General features: G+C 38.3%; 2 protein-coding genes and 1 pseudogene across 2 annotated transcripts in view; all 3 read left to right on the forward strand.

Moving 5' to 3' along the window:
- DYNC2H1 (dynein cytoplasmic 2 heavy chain 1) overlaps positions 1-17,998 on the forward strand; it is a 349,851-nt gene that overhangs the window by 26,186 nt on the left and 305,667 nt on the right. The window contains exons 13-20 of the mRNA XM_075546528.1: positions 200-295; positions 7,881-8,033; positions 8,641-8,739; positions 9,829-9,968; positions 10,051-10,279; positions 11,358-11,485; positions 15,813-15,928; positions 16,758-16,885. Coding sequence (XP_075402643.1) covers positions 200-295; positions 7,881-8,033; positions 8,641-8,739; positions 9,829-9,968; positions 10,051-10,279; positions 11,358-11,485; positions 15,813-15,928; positions 16,758-16,885 — 1,089 coding nt within the window. The remainder of the gene's footprint in view (positions 1-199; positions 296-7,880; positions 8,034-8,640; positions 8,740-9,828; positions 9,969-10,050; positions 10,280-11,357; positions 11,486-15,812; positions 15,929-16,757; positions 16,886-17,998) is intronic.
- LOC142447019 (large ribosomal subunit protein eL29-like) lies at positions 1,786-2,268 on the forward strand. The gene has a single exon (XM_075548735.1). It carries the CDS (start codon positions 1,786-1,788, stop codon positions 2,266-2,268), a length of 483 nt encoding a protein of 160 aa, XP_075404850.1.
- On the forward strand, positions 4,439-4,537 carry LOC142447404 (U2 spliceosomal RNA; annotated as a pseudogene).

A 17,998-nucleotide genomic window follows, 5' to 3' on the forward strand; every position in this document is an offset into this window, starting at 1 on the left:
GACTTGGAAAATTATAGAAATTTAGCACTTACTTATTGATTGCATGTATGAATACATGAATAGTCATTAGATTGGAGGAAAATGTTTTATATTAAAGTTTATGATTGAAAAAATGGAAAATTTCACTGGAACAGTTACAACTTTCAAAAGATGCATGCTGTTTATTTTTAATTGTTGCTGATTGGATTTTCCTTTGCAGGTGGCACATTTTTATAACTCTATTGACCAGCAGATGATACAAAGCCAGAGACCCATGATGCTGCAATCTGCCTTGGCATTTGAGCAGATAATTAAGGTAAATGGGGTTTTCATATTAATGCGAATAGATTTTACATGTAAGCATTTCTTAGTATTTCAACTGAAGACAGCAGTTAGTGTAGGCTTTAAATTTTGTTCTCCAATGACTTTTCCCACTCTTACCAAGTAACTTTTTATGTACGTTGAGATGGTCATCATGGTTCACTTATTTTTGTACTTATTTTGACAAATTAAAAAAATTAATTTTATTGGGGGTTCTTATAGCTCTTATCATGATCCATACATGCATCCATTGTGTCAAGCTCTTTTGACCAATTTTATCAACATGAATGATACTTAATTTGTAAGGTATTATATTTGCTTATCCTTTAGGGATTGTGATTTATCTAGGGAAGACTTTAGTGTTTTTCATCATCTTTTAGTTTTAGAATTTAAATTTAAAACCTGTGCATGAAATTAGGAATATAAAATTTGAATAAATAAATGAATAAATGCCTCTATGGTTGTATTAAGTCTCCCAGCCTATGATGTCATTATTTATCTTTTTTTTCTGAATACTATTTTTATTGACATACGTACTTATTTCAATATACCCCTGTCTTCTCACACAGTTCCCTTGTTTATTCCCATTGGGAGGGGCTGTCTAATCATCAATGCTATCAACTCCCTTTTCCCATTCCCCCCACCCTTCTGATTCCCATACTCTCAGGGAACCTTTACTCCTGTCAGTGTCTCCGAGGGGTCATCTATCTGGACCACCATGTACTGAGCGATCTTAAATGTACAAATGAATATATGCAAGTCTAACATGACGAATGACGTATGTTACATACAGACCACAGTAGTAAGAGGAGGAAATACTAAAGAAGTGGAGGATAGTTATGTGGTTAATCAGTGCCACACTGTACCCTGGATTTACCCTCTGTTCCGTAAGGCCTTTCTGAGAGGGACTATCCAATTGTCTTGCTGGTGCACTTTGGGTCTCCTCTACAGCCACTCCCCTTCATGTCAATTTGGATGTGTGTTTTTTAAACTTTTGATACCTCTTCCTATTGACCCCTCATGATCACACAGGCTGGGTGTGTTTCTTCCATGTGGGCCTTGTTGCTTCCCTGCTACATGGCCACTTGTTTATCTCTAAGCCTTTAAGACCCCAGATGCTATAGCTTTTGATAGCCAGGCACCATTAGCTTTTTTCACCACATTTGCTTATGTATCCATTTTGTCTACAGCAAGCTTGTCAGAGAGGTGGGTATCATATAGTGCCACATTATTAGAACAAACCATTCATGTACAGAGGTAAGATTTAAGGAGAGACCCAAAGTCCATCTGCTTTCTTGTTACATTTACATATATACATACATAAACAAACATACCATATATATTCGAGTATACGCTGACCCAAAAATCAGCTGAGGCATCTAATTTTACCACACAAACTCCATTAAGAATGTGCTTTAAGCTCTCTCTCTTCCGGTCCCTGGAGTTCCGGGAGCTGCAGGCATCGGTGCAGACATGGCCAAATCCATGGCCAAATCCAAGAACCACACCACGCACAACCAATCCCGGAAATGGCACAGAAACGGCATCAAAAAACCCCGGTCACAACGATACGAATCTCTTAAGGGGGTGGACCCCAAGTTCCTGAGGAACATGCGCTTCGCCAAGAAGCACAACAGGAAGGGCCTGAAGAAAATGCAGGCTAGCTACGCCAAGGCTGCGGCTGCTCCCGCTGAGGCCATCAAGGATCTTGTGAAGCCCACAGAGGTCAAGGCCAAGATCCCGATGGGCGTCAACCGCAAGCTCAGCCGACTGGCCTACATTGCCCACCCCAAGCTTGGCAAGCGGGCTCGGGCACGTATTGCCAAGGGTCTGAGGCTCTGCCGGCCCAAGGCCAAGGCACAAAGCAAGGCTGATGCTCCAGCCAAGGCCACGACTCCAGCAAAAGCTCCCAAAGGCGCCCCTGCCCCAGCTCAAGCTCCCAAAGGCGCCCAGGCTCCCACAAAGTAGAGTTCTCTGTGAGGGCGAGAGGGACTGGTGTGAGCCCTGGGCTGCTGCCTGCATGGCGTTGGTGTCTTCTTGTGCTGTTTGTTGTACAAATAAACCCACGTGGCACTGAAAAAAAAAAAAAGAATGTGCTTTAAGAACTCTGCTTATAAAAAAACAAACAAAACTTAGCTTATACATGAATATATGTGGTATATATTATATAAGCATATGCATATATATATATATGTATCTACACACACACACACATTGGGTTTTGTTTTTTAATTTTTTCTCCCTCCCCACTTAAGCTTGCATGTTGTTCACCTCCTCAGTAATTCCTGTCATATGCAATTTGATTGATGCCATTCTGTCTTTAGTTAATTTCTACTTCTACTTGGCAAGTACAAGGGAGCCCTGGTGGCATAGTGGTTATACTTGGACTGCTAACTGCAAGGTCAGCCATTCAAAATCATCATCATAACTTGACAGAAAGACGGGGCTTTCGACATCTGTAAAGAGTTAGTCTTGGAAACCCAAAGGTGTACTTCTACCATGCCCTATAGGGTCACTGTGAGTCAGCATCAACTCAATGCAGGGAATTGAGTTTGAGTTGAGTCAAGTACAAAATCTTAGTCGCCTTAATAATTAGTTTTATACTTTAAGCCCCTCACATAAAAGGGGCTTATAATTACTGCTACCTTTGTACCACAGTATTTTAAAAAAATGTATGCTTTTGAAGGAGTGCTAACTCTGAAATCTACATGTTTTAGTGTTCATAGACATGACGTATTTGAAAACAAGAGGTGAGAGACACCCAGTTATGAATTTTTTTCACTTGAATGTAGATAACTTTCCACATTGACTAAAACTCAGAATATAGCCATACCCAAGACTGATTTATTACAGAAAAAGTGTGGGAGGACAAAGCTACAAGGAATATGCTTCATATAATTGATGTATGAATTGTTATAAGAGTTCTAAGAGCCCCCAATAAAATGACCTTTTAGTTTTAAAAAAGAAAAAGCTACAAGGTTGAAACCCTCTCCTCGTAGACTTATATAAGACATACTTAATCCTCCCAGAAATAAGGTGTAACAACAAATATGAAATATTGTCTTACCAGGGAAGTACATTTGAGGGTTACTTATGTAAGTACCCTTTGCTTAGCGTGCACAAAAATAAAATTATTCTCAGAAGGAAGCAGATACCCATTATAAATAATTTATTTGAAGTTTAGATACAGTGCACACTTTTCTCACCTCTGATAAGAACTCCTCTGGAATCTAGTCTCAGACACTAAGCAAGGAGCAGCCTTGTAACTTGGCCTTTCAAAGGATAGTAGTCAGGCCTCATGTACATTCCTTTCTGCACGCTAGTTCTTAGCCTTATGTGCTTTTGCAGTTATATAGTTCTTATTAGGTTGTGTGGTTAGGTGCCTTCATCGATTCAGAATCGGTGACCATATATACGACCACGCAAACTGTATTATATGCTGCCTGTGCCACCCTGTTATTGCAGCCCAGTTGTTGAGAGTCTTCCTCAGTTTTTCTGACCCTCTACTTCACCACGGAGCCCTGGTGGTGTGTGGGTACGAGTTGGGCTGCTAACCACAAAGGAAGCAGTTCAAAACCACCAGCCATTCTGTGGGAGAAAGATGAGGCTTTCTACTCCCATAAAGAGTTAATGGTCTTAAAAAGCTGCAGGGGCAGCTCTGCACTGACCTGTACAGTTACCGTGAGTCAGAATAAAGCTCCGTGTATGACCATTTAGTTACTATAGCTTGTTGTTGACATAATAGACGTCACTAAACACCATTTTTTTCTTATTGTTAACGCTTAATACAAGTTTGGAATGGTGAGTTTAAAAAATACAGATAAAGAGAGATTAATGCTCTAAAATCATAATACCAAGAAATGACCAATCTTGACATTTTTGTGTATATTTAAAAATTTTTCCTTTGTAAATTTCCACAAAATCCAAAATTTACTGTCATAGATTCAATTTTGACTCATAGCGACTATTTAGGACAGTTAAACTTCCCGTGAGGGTTTCCAAGACTGTGAATTTTGATGGGAGTAGAAAGCCTCATCTTTTTACATAGCTGGTGGTTTTGAACTGCTGACATTACAGTTAGCAGTCCAAAGTGTAATCTACTAAGCCTCCAGGGCTCCATTTATATGTATGTTTTTGAATTGCTTCTCGGCCTTTTGGCTAAGATCATGTGTAGTATATGTATGTTTTTGAAAAGAGGATCATATTTTACTATGTTTAAACCTATTTTTCTCCTTTATGTAATAGATGCTTAATTGAAGGTTTATGGAAACCTTTTTTGCCAATAAATATGCTCAAAATATCTGATAAGCTGATTTTGAAAAATCGAGTTATACGGAGTCAGTAGCTATTTTTAACATAAGTTGCAAGAGATTTGGGACACTTTGATACCTATAAAGGGTACCTGAGGCTGTAAATCTTTGTGGGTGCAGATACCTTGTCTTTCTCCTGAGGAGTGGCTGGTGGGTTTGAACTGTCCGCCCTGTGGTTGGAAGTCAAGGACTTGAGAGTGAGTGGCTCAGGGGACATAGGAGAGGATGCAAATCTAACCCAGAGAACACTGAGGTTTGTTATAATCCTTGGCCACTCACTATATTGAGTTTTCAGTATTACTTATTTTGGTTCCTTTTCAGTCCCATTCTCTTTTCTTTCCTTCTGGAGTGCCAGGGAATGTTAGTGGGATTTTTCATGGTCCTTGATACTCTGTTGTTAATTTCCAGTCTGTTACCACACTCCCCTCAATTTACCATTGCTCATTCCACTTTCCTAATACTTTGAACTTTGTCCTGAGGCAAATGCTGCCCTTTTAATGTGAAATGGTTGATTATTTAGACATGTGAGGGGGCCAGTTTCAGACTGGAGAGGACCGTAGTCTTTGGAGTCCCACGGGTCTCATTCTGACCAATAAACCTGGTCTGTTAAGACGTTGATTTGTGTTCACGTGTTTCTCCCACTCTCTCCAGGACCTTCTGACTGGATTCTAGTCAGAGCAGTTGGTAGTGGTGGCCAGGCAGCGTCTAGTTCTTTTGGTGTCAGTCCTCTGTAGACTGATGTTTCTTCATTAGACTAGTTGTTTCCGTATATCTTTCATTTTATCCCAATTCTTGTCTCAGGCTGGGCTAGACCACTAGTTGCACTTTAGATGGCTCGTCACAAGGTTCAAAGACTCGGTCAATTATTCATGAGTTTTAAAGACCCAACTTATTACTCACCAAAGCAGCACGCCCATTACTGCCTTTGGGAGCTATGTTATGCCAGTTTTCTTTATTTTTTTTATATCATTTTATTGGGGACTCATACAATTCTTATCACAATCCATGCATCCATCCATTGTGTCAAGAACATATGTACATTTGTTGCCATCGTCATTCTCAAAACATTTGCCTTCTACTTGAGCCCTTAATATCTGCTGCTGATTTCCCCCTCCCTCCCCACTCCCCCCCACCTCGTGAACCCTTCATCACTCATAAATTATTATTATTTTGTCATATGTTATGCCAGTTTTCCTCGGTGTCCCTCAAGACACAAGGAATTGTCCAGGCCCAGTGAATCCTCAAGGTGTATTTTATGATGACCGATTTAGTACTTTTATGAGATAACTTTCATATCTGATTTCTATTTATGTTAGTGCCTTTTAATGATATTTTCTCATTCATGTTTTGATTTTCTTAGTTTGGGGTATGATAAATGATTTTTGAATGCATCTTGAACATTTTTAATATCATGAGATTCTGGATTCTATTTAATCTCCTTATTTGAGCAAGCAGTTTCTCTGTTGAGGGCCGGGTGTCTATATGTTCACTTGATACTTATGCCACATGCTGGGCCTCGTACATATAGTCGTGACTTACGTGGATCATTGGCCTACAGTGCCTCCTTGCACTAAGTGGGATGGAAGTTCCACTCCTGCTTTTGCCTCGCTGACACCTTCCCTTGAAAGTAAGTCACTGACTTGCACCGCCTTGCTGCCTTCAAGTAAGGTCGATGCTGTTTCCGCGGGTCTTCTCTGAAACCAAGGAGGGAGTGGAGGACTGATTTGCACTGCTTTCTTGCTGTAGGGTAGCAGTGGAGCTGCGTTCATCCTTCAGATGTTGACATTATATTGGTAGGGGAAATTTTGTACCTTCTTCTGCTGGACAAGCGGTGGAAGATCAGTCTTCTAACTTTATTCTTGTAGGGGAAGTGGAACAACACCCTCTCTAGGCGTTTACCGGCTTGGGGGTGAGATACCAAATCTATCTTTAGTCCCATTGAAGCTGCACGAGGCCAGTATTTCTGTGGATGTTTAGCAAGAGTAGGGTGAGTGCTGCTGTTTTTTTTTTTGTTTTTTTTTACCACCCCTTTCCTAAGCCGGCGTCCTCTGGAGCTCTGTTTTGTCTGAGGGTGCTTTTAGGTGGGAGATTTTTCTGAGGGCTTATCGTAGATGTATTACAAGAGTAGGGTGAGTGCTGCTGTTTTTTTTTTTGTTTTTTTTTTACCACCCCTTTCCTAAGCCGGCGTCCTCTGGAGCTCTGTTTTGTCTGAGGGTGCTTTTAGGTGGGAGATTTTTCTGAGGGCTTATCGTAGATGTATTACAAGAGTAGGGTGAGTGCTGCTGTTTTTTTTTTTGTTTTTTTTTTACCACCCCTTTCCTAAGCCGGCGTCCTCTGGAGCTCTGTTTTGTCTGAGGGTGCTTTTAGGTGGGAGATTTTTCTGAGGGCTTATCGTAGATGTATTGGAAAACCCACGGTGTCATTCCTGCATTCTCAAGGTTTCTCCGCTGTCCACCTTTTTGTTTCAGACCTTCAGAGCAGTGGCTCTCAACCTTCCTCATGCCGCATCCCTTTAATACAGTTCCTCATGTTGTGGTGACCCCCCAACCATAAAGTTATTCTCGTTACTACTTCATAACTGTAATTTTGCTCCTGTTATGAATTGTAATATAAATATCTGATATGCATGATGTATTTTCATTGTTACAAATTGGACATAATTAAAGCATAGTGAGGAATCACAAAACTTTGTAATTATAGATTGTGAAATCTTTATTTCTAATTACAAATAAATGACATTTTGTCTTGAAGCATGGTGTAGCATGGATACCAGTGTTAATGTAACAACAGTAAACTACATTGCTACATTTTGCGACAGTGTGTGTAAGAAGCCAATGTCAGTGCAAAGGTTGAGATAGCTTCTTTCTCACCAGATCAGCATATCTGCATGTGGGCACGCCCACCTGGAAACGGATTGAGGAGCAGTGTCCCAGTTCCTAAGACCATCGGAGATAAGTGTTTTCCCATGGTCCTAGGTGACCCCTGTGAAAGGGTCGCTCATCCGCAAAGGGGTCCCGACCCACAGGTTGAGAACTGCTGTTTTAGAACCTTGTGATGTTTTCTTGTTATGTTCTATCCGGAATTTCTTAGTTGTAAGAGAAAGGATGTATGCGTGATGGGTTCACTCCAACTTGGTCAGAGTTCCTCATCAGCTATGAAATGGAAAGCTTATTATGTGCTTTCTAAATTACAGGTCAATGTTAGGACTCATTTGAATTGTAAAAAGGAGATACTTAAAAAATACTAAATGCCATTTGTTGTACCTTGTAGAATTCCAAAGCAGGAAGTGGGGGGAAGTCACAGATTACTTGGGACAATCCTAAAGAATTAGAAGGCTACATCCAAAAGCTCCAACATGCTGCCGAACGTCTTGCCACTGAAAACAGAAAACTGAGAAAATGGCACACTATGTTCTGTGAAAAGGTATATGTTATATAAAAAGTTGAACAAGCTGTGTATAATCTTATTTTTAAAGTAATTGGTATAATTTAAAAAATCTTTTCTTTTTGAAATAATGGGACTTACAGAGAAGCTCCAGAAGCTGCTTGGAGAGCTCCCCTGAGGCCCTCGTCTCAGCAGTCTCATCATGTGCAGCTCACGCAGCGTCAGAGCTATCAGAAGTCCGCACTAGGCTTTTCCACTGAAGTCCTTTCTTCCTCAGACTGTCTAGAATCCCACTCTGCGTTTAGTGTGCCTCTGTGTTCGCCTCCTTCCCCTCAGTCTTTCCCTGTCTTACATGGCCTTGATATTTTCACGAGCATTGGTTAATTATTTTGGAGGATGTTTTCCCATTGGGACCTAGGTGTTGTTTTTCCATTAGAAGATTGGGTTGTGCAATTGGCAGGAATATATCAGAAGAGGTATTTTGGGCTTCTCAATGTATCATATCAAGCATACATGTGATATAAATGTTTTATTATAGGCTAACTTAAACCTGGTCACTTGATTAAGGTAGTGTCTATCACGTTAATCTGTTGCCAAATAACTTTTTTGGGCTATAATTGGCACTGTTACGTTCTATTTTTAACAGGTGGTAGTTCTTATGAATATTGATCTGCTTCGGCAGCAGCAGCGTTGGAAAGATGGACTGCAAGAATTGAGAACTGGCTTGGCAAGTGTAGAAGCACAGGTAGAGTATATTTTCCTTTATATTTGTAATCTGAAGTGTGAACTTTTCAGAATGTGAAGATATTAATTGATGAGAAGTTCATAAATATGATCTTTAAATCTTTATCACCAAAATTGTTCATAAATTAAAATTCTTTGACTAATTTATATAGAAAGATCATAAAATCACAGTGCAATTTTTCTTGAAAAAAAGTGAAATAAGCTGATGTTTCCCTTTTGGAATGCCACATCTCTTGGTTTAGAGTTTCTAGCTTTTCTGATTAGATGCTGAAATACCTATCGATTGTTAGTGTGATTATAGAATCTGTGTCATTGCATAAAATTAAGTTTAGGAAGACAAACAACAGTTGAAATAATCCTAGATAAAATTTCTTTTTGAGGGGGCCTGCTAAATTGTATTTATAAGTATAATTTGTTACAATAGGTGATGTATGCTAATGTAATGCGGCCAGCACTGTACCTGTTATGTTGAAGGTGATGAAATCTTAATTGACTTTTTATGTTAGGTGTCTTACATACCCACATGCATTTTTCACTTCTTAGAAGTTTAAGAATCAACAAAAGTTAAATATTGGAATTGACATATTTAGGATTGGAAACCAGTGAGTATGTAAACCTATTCTTCGAATTTTATCATTTTAACTTTAAAAAGTTTTAAAGTATGCAAGGGATTGCTTGTGACGTGGTAAGGAAGAAGAATAGCTAGACATACCAAGAGCTTTTGCAGAAGACCCTAGACTCACAAAGTGAATTTATTATTGTTATTCCTGGCTTTTTAAAAAAATCTGCCCAAATATAAAAATCAGTGACACATTGACTTGATTGAAGAATTCTATTGATCTTTCTGTGGGTTAGCCATAAACTTGTGTTTATGTTAAAAAGTTCTTCACCTAGAGAGATTTTCGTGTTTGATTCAATATTAACTAACACCTACTAAAAGTGACAGGTAAAGAGTTTCCTGCTTTAAGATGTTTATTTAAAGAGAGTGCTTTTGCTTGCAATCATGGTTTGTGTGACATGAATGCATTAAATAAAAGCTCCATTTCTACCATATAACTTTTAAATTAAAAATGTGAATGTAACATATTAGGGATTCCAAGCAAGTGACATGCACGCGTGGAAGCAGCACTGGAACCATCAATTGTACAAAGCTCTGGAGCATCAATATCAGATGGGATTGGAAGCTCTTAATGAGCATCTGCCAGAAATAAATATAGACTTAATTTACAAGTAAGCCTTTTACAACCCTAATTTAATTTTCAATCTATAATTTTCTAATAATTTGTAGTTAAAGCTCTCTCTTCACTTTCAGACAGGGACGGTTGCAGTTCAGGCCCCCCTTTGAAGAAATCCGGGCTAAGTATTACAGAGAAATGAAGAGATTCATCAGCATTCCAAATCAATTTAAGGGAGTAGGTGAAGCAGGAGATGAGTCTATTTTTTCGATTATGATTGATAGAAATGCAAATGGATTTCTGACTATTTTCAGCAAGGCAGAAGATCTTTTCAGAAGATTGTCAGCTGTTTTACACCAACATAAGGTAGGGAAAATTTCAGCCCTATGTTGATATTTCACTGAGGGATTAAATTTTTAAGTATGCAGATCAATAATTTTTTTTGATATGGTATAAAATAAAAATTATGGCAAACCAGAGTTGAAGATTTTAGTATAGTCTAGATTTATGCTATTGATGAGAAATAAAACAAAACATTTTTGGTCTTTGACAACTTTATGAAAGTTGAGAAACTAGTTTGTCTTTTAATTGCATCAGTTTGGTAGAACTTGACATGATCCTGTTAGGTCCATCTTAATTCTTTTCAGGAAAAATATGATCTCTATATATATTTGATTCAAAAGCAATCCATGGGGAAAGCCATCAAATATAATGAAATTGGGATGATTTAAATTTTTTCTTCTATTTAAATGCTCTGTACCAACTAACTCCCAGTGTAAAGTTAATTTGTTTAATTTCTGTCAATTCTGAAACACGTGCCTGATAATTCCTCTTCGTTAACTGCCTCTGCTTGCCCTTTTCCTACCCTCACGGCCCTGGAGTCGATTCCAACTCAGAGAGACCCTGGCAGGAGGAGTAGAACTGGTCTGTGGGGTTTTGAGATGGTAACTTTTTAATGGAAAAGAAAATCTGGTCCTTCTCCTGCAGAGCAGGTAGTGGTTTTGAACTGCTGACCTGGTAATTAGTTAGCAGCCCAGTGCATAACCCACTATGCCATCAGTGCTTTTGGCATTGCTTTTGAATTATCCATTTTAGAATGAATCAAATTAAGCTAGATACTTTCAGATTTACAGCACGTTGTGGCCCCGGGATTTACCGATGTGATCCTGTCTTTGTGCTTTAGGTGCATCCAATTTGAGGAGAGTCTTAAGAAAGGGCTTTTGCCCGTCCCCTTAATAAAGTTTTATGACCACTGCAGTTACTATATTAAATTCTGTTGTTGTTCAGTCTTTAAGCTATGAAGTAGTACAAATAGTTACATACTTAAATTGAGAAATAATGAAATATCTCACATTGGGCCTTTTTTGTTGATCTTAGTTGAATCGTAAACTTTAAAATGTTAACTTTTGAAGTTGTTAAAAATATATTTTTATTCTTTAAATAGGAATGGATTGTAATTGGGCAAGTTGATATGGAAGCCTTGGTGGAGAAACACCTCTTCACTGTACATGATTGGGAAAAGAATTTTAAAGCTCTGAAAATAAAAGGGAAAGAAGTGGAACGACTTCCAAGGTATTGGATTTTAATGTAATACTTAGGCATCATAATAGTTTTTTGATAGATATATAACAGATTCTAAAGGCAGTCCTTATGTAGTGTCTGAAACTCAAATCAGCTTTTTCCCTCCTATAGAGCTTCACTATAACACTTCCAGGCAATGCAGAGAATAAAAGAAGTGTCTTTTCTAGGGCCTTTGCTGGCTGACAACCACAGCAGTAGAATGGAGTGGTGGAAAAGGCTTCTATCCAGATGTGGTGTGAGGATCTGACAATGATATGAGAGAACGTACTGTTTTTGCTGTTGTCAGGTGCTGTGGAGTCCATTTGGACTCACGGGCACCCTGTGGACAACAAAAGTGAATACCGCTTGGCCCTGTGCCATCCTCTCAATTATCTTATGTTCCAGCCCATCGAGGCAGTCACTGTGTCAATCCATTGTGCTGAAGGTCTTCCTCTTTTCAGCTGCTCCACTGCGTTCCCACGCACGATGTCCTTCTGCGGGAACTGTTCTTTCTGACACCATGCCCAGAGTGCGGGAGAAGCAGTCTCTCCGTCTTTGCCTTTAAGGAGCATTCTGGCTTCTTCCAAGACAGATCTGTTTGTCCTTTTGGAAGTCCATGGTACTTTTAATATTCTTTGCCAGCACCACAGTTCAAATGCATAAATTCTACTCCAGTTTTCCTTATTCCATCTCCCAATTTTCACGTGCATGTGAGGCTGTTGAAAATGCAATGGCTTGGGTCAGGTGCACCTTTGTCCTCAAAGTAGCATTCTTGCTTGTCATCACTCTCAAGAGGTCTTATGCAGCAGATTTACTTAATACAAGGCATATTTTGATCTCTTGACTGCTGCTTCCATGAGTATTGATTGTGGATCTAAGCAAGATGAACTCCTTGACAACTTCAGTCTTTTCTCCACTATTATGATGTTACCTGCTGATCCACTTGTGAGGATTTTGGTTTTCTTCATTGACTTGTGAAGGCTGCATTATTTGTTCTTCATCAGCAAATGCTTCAAGTCCTTCTCACTCTGAGCAAGCAAGGTTATGTCATCTTAGTAATTCAGGTTGTTGATAAGCCTTCCTCCAATCCTGATGCCACATTCTTCTTTATGTAATCTGGCTTCTCTGAGTACTTGCTCAGCATGTTGGTTGACTAAGTATGGTGAGGATGCAACCCTGTCTTCCACTTCTCCTGATTGTAAACTATGTGGTATGTCCTTATTGTATTCTCACTGCTGCCTCTTGATAAAATGTACGGGTTCCACATAAGCACAACACAGTGTTGTGAGTGTATTTTTCTCAAGGTAGCAATAGTTTGTTATGATGCACACACTTGAATGTCTTAGCAGAGTCTACAGAAGCAGTGAAACTCTTTCTAGGGTTCTTTCCTGATAGCCAAGATCCACCTGGCATCAGCAGTGACCTCAGTGCCCCACGACCTCTTAATCTGCTCGATCTCCGACAGCTCCCTGTCAATTTAGTATTGCAATCCTGTTGAATGATCTTAAACAAAATTTTATTTGCATGTGACGTCAATGACATTATTCTAAGTTTGAGCATTCTCTTGGGTCGCCTCTCTGGACTGGTCACAAATATGGAGCTCTTCTCGTTTGTTGGACAGTAGCCATCTTGCAATCTCCTGGCAGCGGAGAGTGAGTGTTTCCAGGGCTTCATCAGCTTCTGGAAACATTTCAATTGATAACTCCATCAATTCCCGGAGCCTTGTTTTTGGCTAATCCTTTTAGTGCAGCTGTTCCTTCTTCCTTCAGTGTTATAGGTTCTTGCTTATATTCCTATCTCTTTAAATGGTTGACTGCCAGCCAGTTCTTTTTAGTATAGTGACGGTGTATTTTTCTTCTCTTGTGTTGATGGGCCTGCCCATAGAATGTTTCAAGATTGTAACTCAAGGCGTGAATTTTTTTTTTTGAGTTCTTTCAGCTTGAGATATCTTGAGTATGTTCTTTTTTGGTTTTCTAACTGTAGGTCTTTAAATATTTCATTATAATTCTTGACCTTGTCTTCTGGAGCTTCTTTTCGGAACTTTCTTTTCAGCTCTTTGACGTCATCATTTCTTCCGTTTGCCTTAGCTATACTCTATGATCAAGGGCAAGTTTCAGAGTCTCTTCTGACATCCATACAGATTTTTAAATTCTTTCCTGTCTCTTTAATGATATTTTGCCTTCCTCTTGTATGATGTTCTTGACATCTCAAAGCTCATCAGGTCTTTCATCATTAATATTCAATGAGTCAAATCTCTTCTTGAGATATTCTTAAAATTCAGTTGTTAGAGACTCAAGGTCATATTTTGGGTCTTGTGGACTTGGTTTAATTTTCTTCTGCTTCAACTTTAACTTACACATGAGCGATTGATGGTCTGTTCCACATGCAACCCTTGGCCTGGTTTTATTTGCTTCTGCATCATCTCTTCCCAGATATGTAGTCATTTTGATATCTGTGAATTCCACCTGGAGAAGTCCATGCATATAGTTACTGTTGGTGTTGTTGAAAAGTATTTGCGATGTAGAAGTCATTGTCTTGCAAAATTCTATCATGTGATCTCTGTTTTTGCTTTTATGTCTCAGGCCATATTTTCCAACTACTATTCCTTACATTTTATTTCCAACTTTTGCATTCCAATTGCCAATAATTATCAATGCATCTGGATTGCATGTTTGGTCAATTTCCAGTTGCAGTTGTTGGTAGGATTCTTCAGTTTCTTCATCACTAGCTTTTTGATTTATGTATACATTTGAAAAATAGTTTTATTGGCTGGATTCCCTTAAATGCAGATCTGTGTTATCCTATCACAGACAGAATTGTTCTTAAAATAGATCTTGAAATGTCCTTTTGACAGTGAATGCAATGACATTCCTCTTGATTGTTCCATTTTCGGCAAAGTAAACGTCCATAGTTTGAAACCACTAGCCACTCCGAGGGAGAAAGCAAGGGCTTTCTATTCCCGTAAAGAGTCACAGTCTCAGAAACACACAGGGGAAGCTCCATCCTGCCTAATAGGATATACGACCGATAAGTTATATTATGACAAGTAGCTGGAAGTTGTCAAGGATTTCATCTTGCTTGGATCCACAGTCAATGCTCATAGAAGCAGCAGCCAAGAAATACAAGGGCTTATTGCATTTGATAAATCTGCTGCTCAGTGTAAATTAGGGAAGAGCAAGGATGGCGCTTTGAGAAGTAAGGTGTGCCTGACCCAAGCCATGGCGTTTTCCATTGGCCTCGGATGCATGTTAAAGTGATGAGTTGTACGAGCCCCCAGTAAAATGATTAAAACACTAAAGTGAGACATTGAGGCTGGAAGGCTGAAGAAGAATTGAGTGTACGGATTGTGGTGCTGTCGAAGACTTCTGGAAGTAGCAGGGACTACCAAAAGAACAAACACGTCGTCTTGGAAGAAGCACAGCCAGAAGGTTCCTTAAACGTTAAGATGGTGAGACATCGTCTCACATGCTTTGAGTATCAGGAGAGCCCGGGCCATGGAAAAGGACATCATGCTCAGTAAAATAGAAGGAGACTGAAACAGGAAAACCAGCCCCAGCAGTAGGCTGAACTATAACAATCGTGTAGATGACACAGGACTGGGCAGTGTTTTGCTCTGGCTTACATAGGGTTGCTATGAGTTGGAACTGAACTGAATCTAACAATAAGAACAAAATTTAGAACAAATGAGATAATTATATGATTACTTCAATGATCTATATTTACTTTTTCTTTTTACTTTTTCACCCCCACCCTGACTTTATTGTTATTGTTCATGTTTAGACTCCAGCATATAGCTTATTTCATAAGTGTTTAAATAAGTAAATTATATGTTGTGACAAGTAACACATCTAAATATTTAGATGTACTCATGTTTATGTCTAAGTAATATATGATATGTAGTGCCTTAAAAAATAATTCACTAGTGTTTCCTAGAGTGCATGATACTGCCCCCTTGAGGAGCGCTGCAATGATCCAGGGGTCTGTAAAAGCAGATGCCTACACTTCATCCTGAACTGCAGGCTCTAGTACAAAAGTTCTAATTACCAGGGGCCACTGAGTAGTTTTTTTCTGAAAAGAGGAAGTAGGCCAAATGATTTCGGGTACTTATATACTGCAGCATTCAAAATTGTAACGTTAGGAAATAATTGTTCAGTGAAAAACTTCAGAATAGTACACGTAAAACCATTTTGCTTAATGAACGTACATGTGCTTGAAAAACAAGAATAATTTTGACTCTGATTACAATTTTTTTTACTTGAAATCTCTGTAGTGTTATAATGAACTTTTTTTTTCTTTAGTTTTTTTTTAACCTTAAAATCTGTCCATTGGCATTTTTCAGCACCGTCAAGGTGGATTGTTTAAATATCAATTGCAATCCCGTGAAGACTGTGATTGACGATCTTATCCAGAAGTTATTTGACCTGCTTGTTGTTTCTTTGAAAAAATCCATCCAGGGTAAAGACATTTTTTCCTCTACTTTTCCCTAATTTTATAAGCTGGTGACATGTGCTTTGATCCTTTTCGAACATGAGCCCTCGTGATGATTAAAAGTCACACTGGACTTGCAAGTGTAGTCATTTAAAACTCGCTTAAAGTGAGAATTTTAACAAGTTAAGAAATTCCGTGTTCATCCCCGAGAGATCTAAAAATTGAAGGCATCTTTATTATTTGTAGTCTGTGCTAATTTCACTTGAGGATCTGTTACTGAGAAGGGTAGATAATCCCGATATTATGTATTCTTATTTCTTTGAAGGAAAATGCCACTTTCTAAAATTCCACCCCGTTCCTTTTTTTTTATCACATAAGCGGAATTTCTTTTTATTTTATTAAAAACTAAGGAAAGTATTCTTGATTTTTAGTAAAATTTGCCTTAAGTTATTTTTGATTCCTTTAAAATGTTTAATTGCAATGTTTAACTAGTAAACTTTGATAGGTAAAACCTTTTAAAAACTCATTCTGTAGTTCAAGATTTTGTTACATGAAAACAAATGATAACTTAGGCTTTTCTATGTTTAGTGTCGTAGTTACGGTGCCTGGTAGTGCTGTGAGTTGGGTGCCTCAAACCCACTGCCCACTCGGTGGGACAGGATGAGGCTCTCTGGGCTGCAGCCCCAGAAATGTGAAGGCCACTAAAACTAGATGTTGACTGGCAGTGGGGTTGGTGTATGTGGTGATTACTTCCAATATGACTTAGTTTACAAATGACGTGGTTGAACATTTTTGGGTTGTAATTTTCTTGTTATATTTTGAATACATTTGTTATCATTCAATATTCCCCATTCAGGTAATTTACATGAAATTGACACATTTGTTACTGAGGCCATGGAAGTCTTAACAATTATGCCCCAGTCTGTGGAAGAAATAGGTGATGCAAATTTGCAATATAGTAAACTACAAGAAAGGAAGCCAAAGGTGAGAATCACTAAAACAAAGATGTTATTATTATTGTACTCTGTTGCAGATATTTCAATTATATGATTACTTAGAAAGAATACATGACCTCAACATTAGAAAGAGCCCATATGCTCTGACTCAACTGTTCGTCTCATGATTGTACTATTCATGTTGCAGTTATGTAATGAAATAATAACAACAATGCTTCTTATTGTCTTCAGAAGTATTTACAGTCTAATTTGTGATATGGCATTGTGAAGTAAGACTAAATAATCTACATAGTAGTAATCCTTTAGTGTTGTAATTTTACATTGTGAAAATAGAAGTTGAAAATGAATTAGGATTGAATAAATTAGGGCAAGTAAAAAAAACATTCCTGCAAAGTCAAAAAAACTACCATATCCTGTATTTTGATCTGAAGTCAGGAGTTCTGTCTTTCAACTCTTCCCTGAAGAATTGATTTATACCAACAGTAGTTTTGGCATGCTTGAAGGACTTACTTATGTTCCATTGAAATGCTGTTGAGTTGGGGGAACAAAAAGAAGTCTGCAGGAGCAAGGTCAGAGTTGAAGGGTGGTGATTGGGGTAAGGTTTCCAATGAAATTCTTTTTTCCTGCTTTTTTAAAAAATTAATTTTTTAAAATTTGGAGTTAATACATATATCATTCCATAGTTCAAGTACATCCAATGAAATTCTTATAGAACATTTCTTTGTTACCTTCAAGGAAAGGACAGGTGCATTACTGAGTTATAAAAATCTTCAATACAACATACCTGCTCTTTTTCCCCACCAATATAGTTTTCAAGATTAAAAAAAACTTCTCTACAATGAATAAGTTGAAGTTAAAAGAATATTCTGCTTGTAAAATAAGAAACAACAATAAAAATATATAATTGATCAAGGATTCATGAGGGTGGGAGGGTGGGGGAAGGAGGGAAAAAAAAGAGCTGATACCAAGGGCTCAAGTAGAATGAAAATGTTTTGGAAATGTACAACTATGCTTAATAAAATTGAATGATGATTGTTAAAAGATTTGTAAGAGCCCTCCGATAAGATGATTCATAGCAATAAAAAAGAATATTATGCATAATTTATGCTTATAGCAAGAAGGAGATATGGTTCCAATCATT

This window comes from Tenrec ecaudatus, chromosome 4 (genome assembly GCF_050624435.1).
Source record: "Tenrec ecaudatus isolate mTenEca1 chromosome 4, mTenEca1.hap1, whole genome shotgun sequence".
Classification (NCBI taxonomy): domain Eukaryota; kingdom Metazoa; phylum Chordata; class Mammalia; order Afrosoricida; family Tenrecidae; genus Tenrec; species Tenrec ecaudatus.